Source organism: Eleginops maclovinus, chromosome 19, assembly GCF_036324505.1.
Source record: "Eleginops maclovinus isolate JMC-PN-2008 ecotype Puerto Natales chromosome 19, JC_Emac_rtc_rv5, whole genome shotgun sequence".
Classification (NCBI taxonomy): Eukaryota; Metazoa; Chordata; class Actinopteri; order Perciformes; family Eleginopidae; genus Eleginops; species Eleginops maclovinus.
This window is the reverse complement of record NC_086367.1, coordinates 12,664,740-12,679,911: the sequence shown is the minus strand read 5'-3', so window position 1 is coordinate 12,679,911 and position 15,172 is coordinate 12,664,740. Positions and strand designations below refer to the sequence as shown.

Genomic DNA, 15,172 nt, shown 5'->3' with positions numbered 1-15,172 from the left:
ACTTTTGTTATTGACCAAATACTTATTTTCCACAATCATTTGAAAATTAATTCTTTAAAAATCCTACAATGTGATTTCCTGGATTTTTTTTTCTCATTCTGTCTCTCATAGTTGAGGTATACCTATGATGAAAATTACAGGCCTCTCTCATCTTTTTAAATGGGAGAACTTGCACAATTGGTGGCTGACTAAATACTTTTTTGCCCCACTGTATCAGGCCCTGAAGATGGGGGTGCTTGTAAATATCCTTTGGGATATTGTGGTACACTGTCATATCTAAATCTACACACCAACAATAAGTAAAGAGATAACTATGAAGATATATTTTTAAATCTAAAGTGGATAGGGCAGTCCAACCCACAACTAAACAACAATGACAGTTGTAATCTAAATCAATGGGATCAACTTTAGAGCATTTGAAACACTGATGGAAACACTGACTCTTGGAAGCACTTCTAAACTGATTTCTTCCTCTGTGCAAAGTACCTTTGGGGCGCCATCCACATTTGGTACAATTAATGGTTACCACTGTTTACAATTGTTATCATTAAGCAGTGTCGAGGGTCACATTGTTTTACTTAGAGTTATTTTTAAAGTTATCTGTCTAGGTGTGCAATTCCCTGCTATGTTCAGATCAACACAAGAGGCTGATTTAATTTGGGTGCATTGCTTTAGATAACGGTAAGAACATTACATTTAAGTCAAGACGTCCAGTTCAAAGGATTATCAGATGGCAAGATTGCAGGACTTTTCACTCATCTACAGCCAGATTCTACAACTCAGAGCTTAGATAAACCAAGTCAATTAAACTGCATTTATATAACCCAAAATAACCCTGTTGCCTGAAAAGGTTTCGTAATCCGTATACAACGTTACTCTTACCATAGCACAAAGTGCTACAGTACATACCATACAAGGCATTATACCCAGCAAGGTTTGGAGGACATTGCACTGCAGAGTGGGATGGGCCAAGATCAACTTTTGATCGACAACCCTGTGTGTTTCTCCTGGTGCCCTCCACTGCAGCAGACCCTGCTTTGCCAGTGCATGTCTCTTTGAGAGAGAATGAGTGTAGGTTTTTGACGCAGTGCTTTTGTTAGTGTAAACCTGGCCCGATGTTACACACGGCATGTTCATTTGTTTTAAAAACGTATGTCATAAAAAGGTTCCTATTTAAGAACTAACCCCCTACAGAGGGTTAGAAAGTATTTTAAGCTGTCAACAATAATACACACCAAGCATTTTGTGTGTTTCATGGCCATGTAGGGCTTTGTCCAGGAGGACATGAGAGGATGGGGCTGGCTGCCAACAGATTGTCAAAATGCCCTCAGTGCAGGCTCCAGCTGCTGAGTGTACCATTTAAATGTGTTTTGCTTTAAAACACTCCATTCTTTTCCACATAGAGACAGAAGGATATGCATTTAAAAAGATATAAACACATCTTGTCAATCCATTACACAGAAATGCTCAATTCACTTATCAAAAACTATTTTGGTATTGCATACATGTTGAATAACCATCCGATCTTTAGATTTGTATTCTATCTGATCATATTGTAGCACTCTGAAATTACCTTCATACATTCATCCCTGGCAAACCCTGCAATCTATGCAGTACAGTACAAAAGTGGGCACTGAGAGTGTAATATGTGCCCTAATTTTACAAAGTGGAAAGATGTCCGCTTTTCTTCCCCAGGCTGAGAGGGGGGAGTTTTTCTCAGGTTCAAGTCCATTGCAGCTGTGCATGAGTGCCTGTCAACATCTAAGCCAAGATAAACTGTGTCTGCATGTAACTGCATCCAGCCCTGTCACATGAGATGTTTAAGGTTGTTAACACTACTACACAACTGCAGAGAAATATAGGACCCAATCAAATCGGCAGAACAAGCCACTAACCAAGAACCCAGTGTTTTTCCTCTGAAGAATTGTTTGTCCTCTTGACTTCGGCGGGTCGTTATCGCGTTACCTTCTCTATCAGAGCATTTGGAGGTTTTATGGTGATGTGATTTATATGGGCTTGTGGCACGTTAATGATGCCAGGAAGCCTTGCCTGCCATCCATATTCATGAACAACTGTGTTTGGGGAGCTATGGAGATGGAAGGAGGAGGGGGGACTGCCACACGTCCGCAAAAGTCTCCCGAGCACAAAGTGTTGATGGTGGAGCTGCTGAGGCCTCGAGTTCACATGCCTGCAGGCACTGGCCCACCTGTTCATCCAGACTAGTCACATTCCCAGAGAGAAGATCACTGATTACTAATGAACAAAGAAACAACGCGCCGAGGTTTGGATACTCAATGTGCTAATGCCAAAATTAACCTAACGTGGTGGCAACATGCTCAGGACAATACCTTTTTATTTAATCAAGAAATAGTTTTTTTATTTTAATCAATAATGCTGTAAGAAAGTACAACTGTAGTATAAACTTTTATTATGATTATTGATAGCCTTTTACGGTAGTGATGGGTGCTTAACAAAGCGATGATTCAGAATCATACAGCATTACTAAGAGAGGACTTGACACATGCTGCTGTAGGAAGATGTGGAAGTAAAATCTTACACCCATCTTTGCAATACCTTCACAACACATCCATCCAAAATGCAAAACAAGACTACAGAATCTAACGCTTCTCTTGCACAGAAAGCTAAACGCAACAATATAAATATATGAAAGCTTTCCGTCAGCTAAATGCACATCACATTTAAGGACATCACCTAACTGTATCTCATGGTCACCCATTGCCCAAACAGGGATTACTATAAAAGTCAGTTTTCAAGATCAGCATCGAAAGCACTTCTCTCACATTTTAATAGGTTCCCAAGGATAAACAAAACTCAAGTTTTGAAAAGTCCAATGTGATGTTAAAACACTGATTTTACACATGTGCCTATTCAACTACTCAAATCGTATTGGTGCCAAATTAAAACAGCCATTCTTTCTCGTCTATATTAACAGAGAAGGCAGCAGGATTTCACGACCTATTAGCGATCACGACATAATCAATGAGCTGTGCCTTAAAACAGCTGACAGCTAATTACGAGGGCAACTCTCTGTGTGCCATGCCATTCAGGTAATCAGAGGTAATTAAAGAGGAGGAATTTATCTGTTGAACGCTGTTCATAGAGCAATGTAGGCAGTGCAAAGTGAATTGCATGGATACTCCAGGGGGAAGCCTGATTTGCTTTACAGTAAAAATCAATAAAACCATTTAATTTCAGTCGCTATGAAACAACATATACTAAAACACAATGAACATTACCTTGGGGAAATTTGCAGCAGAAATAATCTCACTGCTGCTATTTTGAACAATGTCTTGTTACTTCATTTGGAAAAGAAAGTGGCTGAGCGCTTTCAAGGACATAACGTTTTGTTCTAGCCTCAGAGGGGTTTCCATTGAGTTTCATTACTATAACAACAACCAAAGGGAAATTATTTTCGTGTATCACAGTACAAAATAAAAACCATACACTTTGTTGTTAAAAGGGTTCTTGTATAGAATAGGTAACCAAACAGTAACACATCCATAATACCCAATCATAAAGACGCTAGCTCCTAGGCTCCTTGATTTTAATACCTTTGGGAATCTGCAGGACTACCTTCAATATGGAACTCCACAGGGACATAAACTCTCATAAAAGAAAATAATTACCACGGTCCTCTTTTAGATTAAAGTCATCCATGAATCTTTCGATGTCCAAAGATCTTTGCATAATAAGTCATTTATTACTTCAGAACAAGATTTCAGAATACCATTTCAGAAGGATTACAGATATGTGGACTTCTATAACTGCACATACTCAAGTGTTCCACTAATCTCTGTCACTCCCAGCCCATAGGGATTTCAGATGCCCTGCTCATTTCCACCGTGGTGAGAGGGCCTTCACTCGGAGTGTGACGAGAGGATGCATGTGTCTCTGACATGTCAAAGAGGTCATACTTTAAAGTGAACTAGATGAAAGCTTGAGTTGTGAGTTAGGCAGCCGAGTTACAACGTTGTTGACATGGAGTGACTGGTTTCGGCAATTCATTTCGAGCTGTGTACAAGTGTCAGCACCAGGGGGGGGTTAAGTTCAGAATGCCATATCTCAACATGTCTGTGTTGGACTTCAAAGTTTGTCACTTCAACTGAAACTGAACCCTAGTATCGTTCACCCATTTTCTACTTTGTCTAATGCAGTGGTCAAAAAGGTTAACCATTAAATCAGAACTGATTGATTTAAGTATTACTTTAAAAAGGAAGTATTTTAAATACATTTTGAACAAGACATATGCTTTTGTAGAAAAGGGGCTTGCGTTGAATATTAAATATTAGTTAATCACTTTCATATAAACCATTTAAAGTGCATGACTATACGTCAAGTAGCTCTTTCAAAGGCACTGGTATATTTAGTATTGTGTTAATCGTTTACTTGATTTATACAAATTGTGATTATTTAAAACCAGACACAAGTAAGAATGGTCTAGTCCATCAGTAATTCAGGAAACACATTTATTCTCCACATCCATTTGGCTATGAATGAATAGCAGAATAAGAAGGGGGGAATTGAACCAGGCTGCCAACCATCTGAAATAGGCAAACAGCAGGACACACGCTGCCTGCCAGACTATCCGCCATCACGGCAACTGTTGCCACGGCACAGAGCTGCCAGCCTACTTTTGATTAGCGAGTGTCTTGGATGTGATTGGCTACAGTATGAATGGTGAGGCAAACGAGGGTTTTAAATGTTGTGTAATTAACCTCTTCACTTGCACATATTCCACTTCATACATCACGACTACTGACAGCCTCCTGTCAGCAACCTGCCCAATCAAGCTCTAATCTGGGAGACAGAGAGGAAAAACAAAGACATTGTTTGGGCTGTCACCACTGTGGTGCGCCTGAAACTGTCTGATGAGACAATGCACTGTGTCTCAGTGTTGACAATGAGGGCCCCCTCACTGCTGCAAAGGAAGAGAAAAACACATCTCCCCACTATAATAATCATCATCATCATCTACATGTGTAAATGAAAACAGCACACATAATCAGGTGGTGCGAGTGCAGGGCAGACAAAAGCCTGATGTTAGAACAAGGCTTTGTCTGATTGGTGGATTAACCCAGAGGTTGGACCATGACAGGTTGAATATATTTTTTAGCCAAGGGAAAAACATCCAAACTGCTAATGCAATGTAAATGATAATCACAACATGGTGAAACAAATCGAGCAAAATAAAATAAATGGGAAGGATTATAATCAAAACCCTCCCTTTAAAAGAAAATAAATGAACAATGAGTTGCACTTGTTTGTTGTACACATCTGATGTTTTTGAATCCTTCAAACACTGCTTGTATTTGTTTTTTTCAAATTCCAAAGTAACCAAACAAATCAAAAGAGAACACTCTGTTAAGATACAATTTCAAATGGATTACCCAGAGAGAGATGTCCCAGCAAAATAGATTGAGAAACAGAAAATTCTACAATTCAATGAAGATGAGAATCCAATTTCTCTTAACAGGAGCCAGGGCAGTGTCCTAGAAAAGTCATAAGCTTAGCATTTCATAAGTCACAGTTCATGTGAGCAAAGATGGAAAGTGCATGGCACGATTTGAACATGCCCTGATCTTCCGACCAAAAGAAAAACCATGTAGGTAAAATGATATGTCAATCATAACTAATGGAATGTAAAGTCATCCGAGCAAAAAGAAGATTCTTTACAATAAAATGGGTTTCGCAATCTGCTGATGCATGTATCTCTCAAACAGCCTGTCAAAATGAATCCCCAATACATCTGCTGATATGTATGCTTTTATTTAAATAATGACTGTTGCAGTGAGCAAGACGTGCTACATATTTACAGTTTTACGTTCAGACATTAATTTAGCGTTTAATTTCTGTAAAGATTAAGACAATTCATTTTAAAAGTTTGCAGTATGATTTAAGATATAAACGTTTGTTATCTCACATGATTAAGGCAGGGTAAAGACTTATCTGGTGTTGTTATATTCTTATGGTGTTCCCTCTTAGAGAAACAGTCTTGTCCTGCATCAGAAAACCAGCTGATGTAATATTCACAAAAATAATCTAAAATATCTTTAACAAAGGCAGTTGTTGATGTTTGTTGACGAGTTCCAAGTGAACAAAAATTAATTAAGTTATTTTAAACCATCGCTTTATTGAATTAACAGAACAATACTTTAACGTGGCGTTTACCGCCAATGACATTGGCCTCAATTGCAAATGAAAAGGTCTTGTTGTCCCCTTAAATTATCTTGGAGCACAGTTTGTTAGTTGGACCCCTGATCTCAAAGACAGTACAAACGTACCAGATTAAACAGAATGAAAACCGGGGACAAGTTATTTTCCTTGTGTCCTTTGGCTAGGTGTGGGCTTGAGAGGGGGGACTCTGCAGCCCCAGCTCTGCTGTCCACCAGATGGCTGCTGCTGAGAGCCAGCTAAGAGCCTGCCTGGTGGCCACTGAAACTTAAACGTAGAGGGGCCGCCTCCTATAAAAAAAAAAATGTCTTCAGACAGACTAATTAAAAAAGGTATTTTTCATCACGCCTGCCCATCTGTTAACAGAGCACAACCTGATGGAATGGAGGGCTATTGGGTTCCACTCCACAATAAACAGCAATATCTTAGTGAGCCCCCTTTTCTGGATTAAAATTATTTAGCTTGTTCTATGGAAATAATGACATTTCATGCCAGTGATCTCCTGAGTGCAATTTGCAGTTATTTGAAAACGCTGAAACCTTTAAAAAAAAAAGTCCTGCACAGGAGAACACCAAGTCATTAACCTGACTGAAGTGTACTGCAACCTACTGTAATCAAGGGCTTTACAATGTCTTTTTTCTGCTCAATTGTGTAGAACGTTCTTTTTTTAAATCATGAATATTCATTGCACATTAACTTCTCACATTAGTATTCTAAAAGCATTTAGAACTGCGTTTCTAAACAATGCCTTTATGTAAATCTGAAGTTATCTACAAGCAATCTGTACCGAGGGACTACAAGACCACTGATATAACAAGGTCAGTGCATGTGGTGGTGAAAGTACTTCTCCTCATTCTTTGACAAGGTCAGTGCATAATGTACTGACCAAACATAACCAATGATAACTAGCTATTTGAATCACGTGCCGTCAGAAATGTTGGACAAGTCCTGGGCAAAGAGTGAAATTAAAAAGGATTTAAAGAAATGCAACTTTCAAAAGATGAAACATCCACCTCTACTGCGACTTATACCTCTAGCTGTACCTTTTGCGTACATAATAGGGTGACACTAGCTACCCACTGTCAGACAGCATTGGAGACTGGCTGTTTCAGTGTCTGCGTCACCTAGATACTCATTACATTGCCAGCTTGCAGGTCATCACACAGCAATCTGTTTTAACTCTATAACCCACATCCTGATCCTCATTACTGCCTAAACCACAGAGGCTCGATGAGGACATGGAGAGTTTAGTGACGTTAATACAAGGAAGATGATTAAGATTACAGTTTGTAGTAGTATGGTAAATCAGTGGCCCTTTATCTAAGTCCTCACAGTATATAATTGCTGGTTCCCTAGGCTCTCTTAACCCAGGGCTTGCTAAATTAAACAGTAAACAAGGTCAAATCGTCTGTGGTAGATCATTTCAAGTTGTCTCTGAAAAGCTAATTAATTCACTTTAACATTATGGATTGCTTCAGTTTGGTTAACTGCCTGTGGTGTTATCTTAGCTCAGTGGCATGTTGTTGGTCTTGTATGGCCACCCATCCTGAATTTACAGTTCATGGGGAGAAAGCCTTCAGGACTACAACTCTTAAAAGGTTTCTCTCTTGGTGCAAAACTCCTCACACATGCAATCTGTTCTGAGGATGGAGATGTCAATGTTTACGACCCCCCTGAAGCACGGCCACGCAGGCAGAGAGACCGTGTTTGTGGGGCTAACATCTTGCCTAGCCTCTGATAATTTAAGGACTTTTCTTCAAGACAGCTTGTTTTAATTACTGAGAATAAGTGGCAGCATTTGGTCAGGTTTATGGGTCTTCTTCAAAGAGCAAGCTTGGTTTAGACAGACCAATCTGTGGGACTGACTGCAGAGCTGTAAATCCAAAAGTGAGCAACTACTACCACTAACAATGCCCAGGGCAGATGCAGGAAGTCATACCGGCAGAGGGATGAGGGTTCAAAAAGCTTGTTTCCTTTAATATATCTGAAGCTAATTAACATTCAGTCTGAGTGAAGTCTTTCTGTAACTTTAAAATGATGAATACCGGTGAATATAACTTAGATAGATAGATAGAAGATAGAATCGGAGGATGAAACCCTCTTTATTAGTCACATACATGCACACAGCAGAGCACACACAGTGAAATTAGTCCTCTGCATTTAACCCATCCTAGTACTAGGAGCAGTGGGCAACTTGTAGGGTTTAAACATTTATTTTTTCAAAGAGAACTCTCCTCTCCTCTCTGCTCTGACTCAGTTGACAGGAGAAACCACTTTGAACATGTTAGCAGATGATAATGGAAACAAAAGACAAAGAAAGGGAAATATATCAAATGGACTGGGAATTGAAGTGGATTGGGATTTCTTTTGGATAAAAACCTCACAGAGAGGAGTGAGTTCAAACACAGGGTCACTGCTGTGTTGGGGTGAAGGGTGACGAGGGACTGCTGACTTCTCAGTGAACTCATTTTTATTCTCATACAACACCCAACTCCCTGCTAATGATGAGAGCCCTCAGGCAAAGTGTGCTGGGACACAGGGCTGACTGTGCTCAGCAGCCATCAGACGTCTGCAGCAGCCCCGGACAACTGTTTCCACTCAGACACCGACTTCCTACCAGCAACGAGGTACAGTCTGAGCCGACAGGACCTTGAAAGATTTGTCAAAAGGCTTTTGCTGTCTGTCAAATCACTGCAAGCTGGAGACTAACTGAATCATTTATAGAGGATAGAATTTCCTCCATCGAATTTGTCAAATATGTGTTTAAAGGCGTTTCATGATTCCTCAGTACAGTCATCAATGTCTTCACAAGGTGGCAAAGAGCATCAAGACCCACTAACCAGAGCAAAAAAAGAAAACTGAATTTGATTTGAAACAGTGACCAGCTGGTCTTGCAAGTTCGCCAAATTAACCTCTTGTGCTTTTGATCAAAACAGAATTAACCGGGAGGAGGCAAGATGTTATTGCACAGCAGGGTTCAAGTTCTAACTCAACACACTAACCCATCTACAGTGGAATACTCAACATGACTCCATGTATCACGCTGAGCAGATGGCCCTCCTGAAACATGGAGCAATTAATCACTCTGAACCTGCACCTCCTCTTTTTATCTAATTTTCATTTACTGTATATCAACACATTTAACCCATGTGTTACTGTTGAGCCAAGTAATCAGGGGCAACTGTATGTCCATCGACTAAAAATACTCCATAAAATCTAAACTGTTTGAAAGTTAGTGAGATATACTATGTTTAAAACACTCCAAGAAACTGTGTGGTGAGAATCAAATGTAGCTAAATAGTAATATCTTTGACTTAAATTTGATGATTACAAAGAATGCATAAGCCAAGCACACAGGTGTTTGCATTTAATCCTGATTAGACCTGCCCCTTCGATGATTGTTCCGCCCCTTCGCTCCAACCCCTCGCCCTCCCGGAACAAGCAGAACGACGAGGCGCAAGCTCGGGCCAGTCACATTTTGTTCACAGATAGGTGGGTATTTTATACAAGTGTAAATGTATGCACACACTCTACAAGTGCTCACATCAGGTTTTACAAGCTCTCGCATTTTGCACCATATAAACCTTCATAATGTTAGCTTGTAATGGAACGACTTCTCCAACTCCATGGAGGCACGATGCTAACGATGCAACCAGCTAGCAGGCTTTTCAGTCCAACTGGTTTCACCACTAGTAAACTCATATTCTTACACTTACCTCTGATGGTAGCTGGCCTTGCAAATATCTGGTGGTTGATGTTATTCTGAGATATCTTTCTGACGTCTTTGTCGCTTTCCCAGTAGGCCTACCGTGGTGTTGAATTACTGTTCTTCTGGTGCTCAGAACACTGACATTGCATTAGCGAAATTCAACTGCGACGCTACTCTAATATACAACTACACATTTATGTTGGATAATTCACAGAAGACGACGTATACACTATTGTTCTGATCTTCTCTACACTGGAAATGAACCGCGTGTTTAGGTGCAACATGGGACTCAATCAACAGCCTGACACGCCCACTATGAGAAAAAGAGACACTTGTGAACATCTGTATGCTCTTAAAATCTGCGTTTTCCACATGTGTACTTTTGCAGATTTGGATTAATGATGGGAGATACTAACAACACTTTAATAAGACTCTAGTTAGACCTAGAGTACATTTCAGATCATACCTTGCAGTATACAAAGTAATTTAAACTAGCTGCGCCTTTACCAGCTTTGATAAACACTTTAAAGCATCAATAATTATAATCCAATCATACGGTTTATACAATTACAAACTGTCCGATCTGCATAATTAGCACTTTTAAGAGTTTTACTTGTAACAGAGTATTCCTACACTATGGTAGTTTTTACTTAATTCCAAAATCTGAGTATTTTTTCCACCTCTGCCTGAAAACTAATGGGAATCGTATGAGTTAATAAATGGCATTTCAAAGGTAAATTAAGGTGTGCAAAAGTAAGCAAGCTACACCAATGTCACCTGTGTCAGACGGCTTTACATTTCTTATGTGTCTCCGGTTGCAGCTACTTGTTGTATATGTGATGATGACAAATAGGAATTGAAAGAGCAAGTAGGCTGCATATGATTGTTTGGATTTTCCATGGAAACTGCAGACTTACATTAAGTGCTTTCAGTCTTCTTTTCAATTGTGTGTAAACAAACAATTCCATGAATATAGATTATGTGAATCTGGGAAACAAAAGTCAACTCTGAATCCTCAGTAAGAAGAAACATTTTATTCACAGGTACTGTAAAAGTAAAACACAAGCTGCCATATCATACATTTATACACAGGGTTTGAAAATCCTATACAAAAAGAAAGATATTAGAAAATATGAGTTTTGATATGAAATATGACCCCACATATAACAATTTCTTGGAAAAAAGGTCTTGGTTTGGTTATATTTTTTAAGTTTATGAGCCTTACCCCACATTAGTGAAAATTGAAGTTATTGTAAAAAATTAGAATGGTAAAAAATGGAGTAGAAATCATTCTTAAAAATGATTAAAAAATCTCATGCAGCATCTTCAGAAAGGGCCTGAGAGAGTACATATTTTTAAAAGAAAGAAACAAAGTTATATTTGCAACAGAAATATAGAAATCAAACATACCAAAATACCACAAAGCCGGTTTGTTTTTCACAACAATCATTTTCACCAATCATATTTGTTTTCTTTGTCAGCCGTTTGAATCATTACAACACATTCTGGCAGCTACAAAGAGCCGATATCATGATTGATTTTCTAAACAAAATGTCCCAGTCATTTGCTCTTATTCACTGCATCAACTCATGGGAAACAAAAAAATATTGAGGAACTGCATCAACCTAGTTTAACTTTACTATTTAAAATAAGATAACTAGGGACAGAAGATGCCAAACTGTGTTGCTGCCCTTAAGTCAGCATTGAGGTTCTTACAGTAGTTGCAGAAAATGTATTGGAATGCATAGAGCCGAGGCTTGGTAGCGCTTGAAAAAGTATTGTATAAGAGACCGGTAGACTTGTGCTGTCATGTGTGCTGCTTTGTTTTACAGTGTATACATATCACCCACCCCAAGCCTATTTGGAGAGAAATTGGGTTCACTGCAATCAGTGTACCCACTCATCATGCTATCCTCCTGCTCATAGGCTTGTGTAGGGAATGTCTCCCAGGGTTGCTTGACCACATGTTGCATTGAGGCACCAGAGAGAATGGCTGGATAATACCTCCCTACCCATCACAGTGGCACTCTGATTGATATGTTTTGGCGTAAAGTCTCATTTTCAGTGAGATAAACACAGGCAAGCACAGCTTGTATAAGCCTTCCAGCTCCCCAATATAACTGCTGTTCTACCTTAGTATATCCACTGAGACCCATTTTGATCAAGGCAACTGGAGGGAAAAGCATTCACTCAGCCTTGCTTCACAGGCCAGCAAGCAGGCTATGAGCGACAACAGCAAATGCAGTCCTTGATGAGATAACGTAGTCCAGTTTGAAAATCTTAAAAACTACAGAACCAGAGAGTTAACATAAGGCGCAAGAGGCTGAATAAACATGAATAAAATGCTGACTGAGGTTTGAAACAAGAGAAAAGGCAAAGTCTGGGAACGCAATAACATTAGCTTATTGCTTTTTCTTTTTTCCTCTTTATTTTTTCCCTTGAAAGGATATTTGTACACACCACATAATCATATAAATACACTATACAATGCAATATAAAATATTTTTCTTAAAAGCAATATGTTCAGGGTTTGCTCAGGTATGCTTAAGGATACCTGCACCATATGAAAAATAATAACTCAAAAACAAAACAATACAAAAGGCACTTCCAGGTGTTGTTCATTGACTCTTGAGTTAGTGATGGCCACTGTCTTGCAATACAAGCAACAGCATTTGTGCTCACGTTTCATATCTCTGCCATTTAAATATGATTTAAGCAACGAGGCACTGTAGCTAGGTGTTTAAGATTTCTTCTGTTCATGCGAAGATCCACTCTCATCTCATCTCTGTCACTTGTTGTTCTTCATTCCAGTGATATCTATTCACTGACTGCTACATTTTAACATCCTTTGTTTTTCTCACTTCCTCATTTCTCCAGCTCGACTTTCTTTTGTCCTCACACTTCGACTTCACGCAGTCCCTCCTGAGCACCAGTTTTTGGCATGCTGATATCAAAGCAGGTCACCATCATGACACGGGACTTGCATAGATTGACACAGAACTCCAGCTCCTCTGTGGCCTGTGCCAAGGCCTCCAGGTACTCCGGAGACTCTTTATCCAAAGTCTGGTCCACGTCAACTGTTGAAAAAAATGGGGAAAAAATGTGTTTAGACAGTTTGTAATCAAAAAATTAACATGATATAGTTATCAAATAACAGTAATAGAACCTTTACACAGTTACTTACACTCTCCCATCCACTTGCTGGGGTCCATCATCAGTCGGGTCTTGGTGTCTTCTAGCTCTTCCATTAACACCTCATACTTTGCCCTCAGTTCTCTCACTTGCTGTTGCCTTCTCTCTAACATCTTCAGCTTATTGTTAAAATACAGCAGGCCCTAAGAGAAATAGGAATGTGTTTTATTACAGTTGCCTTAACAGATGAGTTCAGAGAATTGCCTACAAGTACACAGTTCAAGCTGGCACATCATGAATTAGGAAACCCAGTCAAATTCATTCTAAAGCTATAATAAAGAAACCCATGGCTACCTTATTACTTATATTTCATCTTTTATAACGCTACCCCTAAAGAAAAGATTTTATTTGTGTCCATATAAAAACTTTTAAGACCAAGACTAAGAAGCTGAAGGTGAAGATAATGTAACTGCTTTAATACAGCCTTTTGTGCTAATACTGAAACATCGGTCACCATTAACATTAGCTCACCTTGTCAACATCCTGGAATGGTTGCTGAAGACAAGATAAAGGAGAAACAAATAAAACAAGTTAGCATATTAAACAAGGATGAATATTATATGAATAGCACATAGAAACAGTGTGTAAATATATACATAAACTGTAGACAAAGCTATTGATGCACGACACACTAATGCTAATTTCAAAATAGCACAGAAAAGCAACATTCTCATTCGGGCAGTGATGACTGGGAGAGAAAAAAAATATGATCTTTTTTCTCCTAATTGAAAGTGAAAATCAAACCACCACCGGGTTGATTTAATATCTTCTTTTAACAAATCCCTGTCTGGCTGCAGCAAACTTGTGGGAGCAGTTAATGATCCACAGATGAGGAGTCAGCTATAAAAAGCAGTCAGGCGTCCAGTGATGAATGCAAGCAGTGAGCTGATTTGAGCTGGTGTTTGGCGCCCCTGCATTCATCACACACTCCCTGACCAATCTTTTCACACCATCTCCTTTTTTCTTTCTTAACCCCCCCCAGCCCCCAAACCCATCAGTAGTAAGCTGAGTCATCACTCATATCCAAACCAATTAACCCTCGTCAGTAATTGCCTCCTGAACTCTTGACACTCCTGTGGAACGATGCCAAAATACCATGCTCTGGGAATCTGGACACAGACATTTTAACTCCCGGATTTGCCACTGAGCTGACTGAAGGTCAGACGTCTGAGACATCTCATAACTTGCTTGTTCTTTAAAAAGAAACTGGGAAGAAGCGAACTAAGACATTCCCACAACACAAGTCAATTTGACACGTTTTGAGCGTGCATGGCTTCAATGTCCCACATGGAAAGTATGGCTGAGGCTTAGCAAGTGGGATTAACAAGACCTTGACCCAGACACAACATTATCTTAAACAAGTTCAGCAAGATGTTCGACCATGAGGAACAAGTGGGGGATGACCCTCTGCTTACCTCTGCAGTTTCCTCCTGACGCCGCCTCTGGAGCCGCTCCACATCATCAATCTCATACACTTTGATCTCAAAAGGCTCCTTCAGAGGTCCCGACATAGGGGGCAGGTCCACCCACTGCCCGGCTGTGGCCACCTTCTTCCCCAGGGAATTAGTTTCTGGCAGGGGTGCCGGGATAAGCCGTCTTCTCTGGAAGCCTAAAAACACACGCATAAGGTCAGACAGGCACCAGTTGCGTTGTTGACATACAATAGTGTTATTTGCTGGGATTTATGAATAAATATGTATGAGTCCCACTCTGAGATGTAAAGTGATGCAAGGCCTTACATTGGCAAGCAGAGTTGTGGTGATTGCATATTTATGAGGGTTTCATGGGTTGCTATTCGATACACAAACACACAGCCTGAATAAATTCAGATTGGTTGAATACACGTGAATTCAAATGGTTCTATATATATATATATATACTGTATATACACTGGGTTGCAAAAACCTGAACCAGGTCATTGCTACTGATGTTCAACTCATCTTATTTTGTTATCACACAGTTCAAAGTTTTGTTGTTTGAAATATGCATGATCATTTTCCCATATATGTATGAATAATGTTTTCTGCTGATACAGGAGGAAAGAAAATCCAATGAAGCAGCAAGTCGTGAAGGTAATAA

General features: G+C 39.6%; 1 protein-coding gene and 1 long non-coding RNA gene across 3 annotated transcripts in view; both read right to left on the bottom strand.

Moving 5' to 3' along the window:
* Positions 1-10,153, bottom strand: part of LOC134881212 (uncharacterized) — a 36,671-nt gene extending 26,518 nt beyond the window's left edge. The window contains exon 1 of the long non-coding RNA XR_010168023.1: positions 9,909-10,153. This is a non-coding gene — a long non-coding RNA (uncharacterized LOC134881212). The remainder of the gene's footprint in view (positions 1-9,908) is intronic.
* A 767-nt stretch (positions 10,154-10,920) lies between these two features.
* kif26ab (kinesin family member 26Ab) overlaps positions 10,921-15,172 on the bottom strand; it is a 66,009-nt gene continuing 61,757 nt past the window's right edge. For both annotated transcript variants that reach the window (XM_063909252.1, XM_063909253.1), the window contains 4 exons: positions 14,509-14,702; positions 13,565-13,588; positions 13,086-13,236; positions 10,921-12,978 (listed from right to left, as the gene is read on the bottom strand). In XM_063909252.1, the coding sequence (XP_063765322.1) occupies positions 12,797-12,978; positions 13,086-13,236; positions 13,565-13,588; positions 14,509-14,702 (551 nt within the window). In that variant the 3' untranslated portion in view covers positions 10,921-12,796. The remainder of the gene's footprint in view (positions 12,979-13,085; positions 13,237-13,564; positions 13,589-14,508; positions 14,703-15,172) is intronic.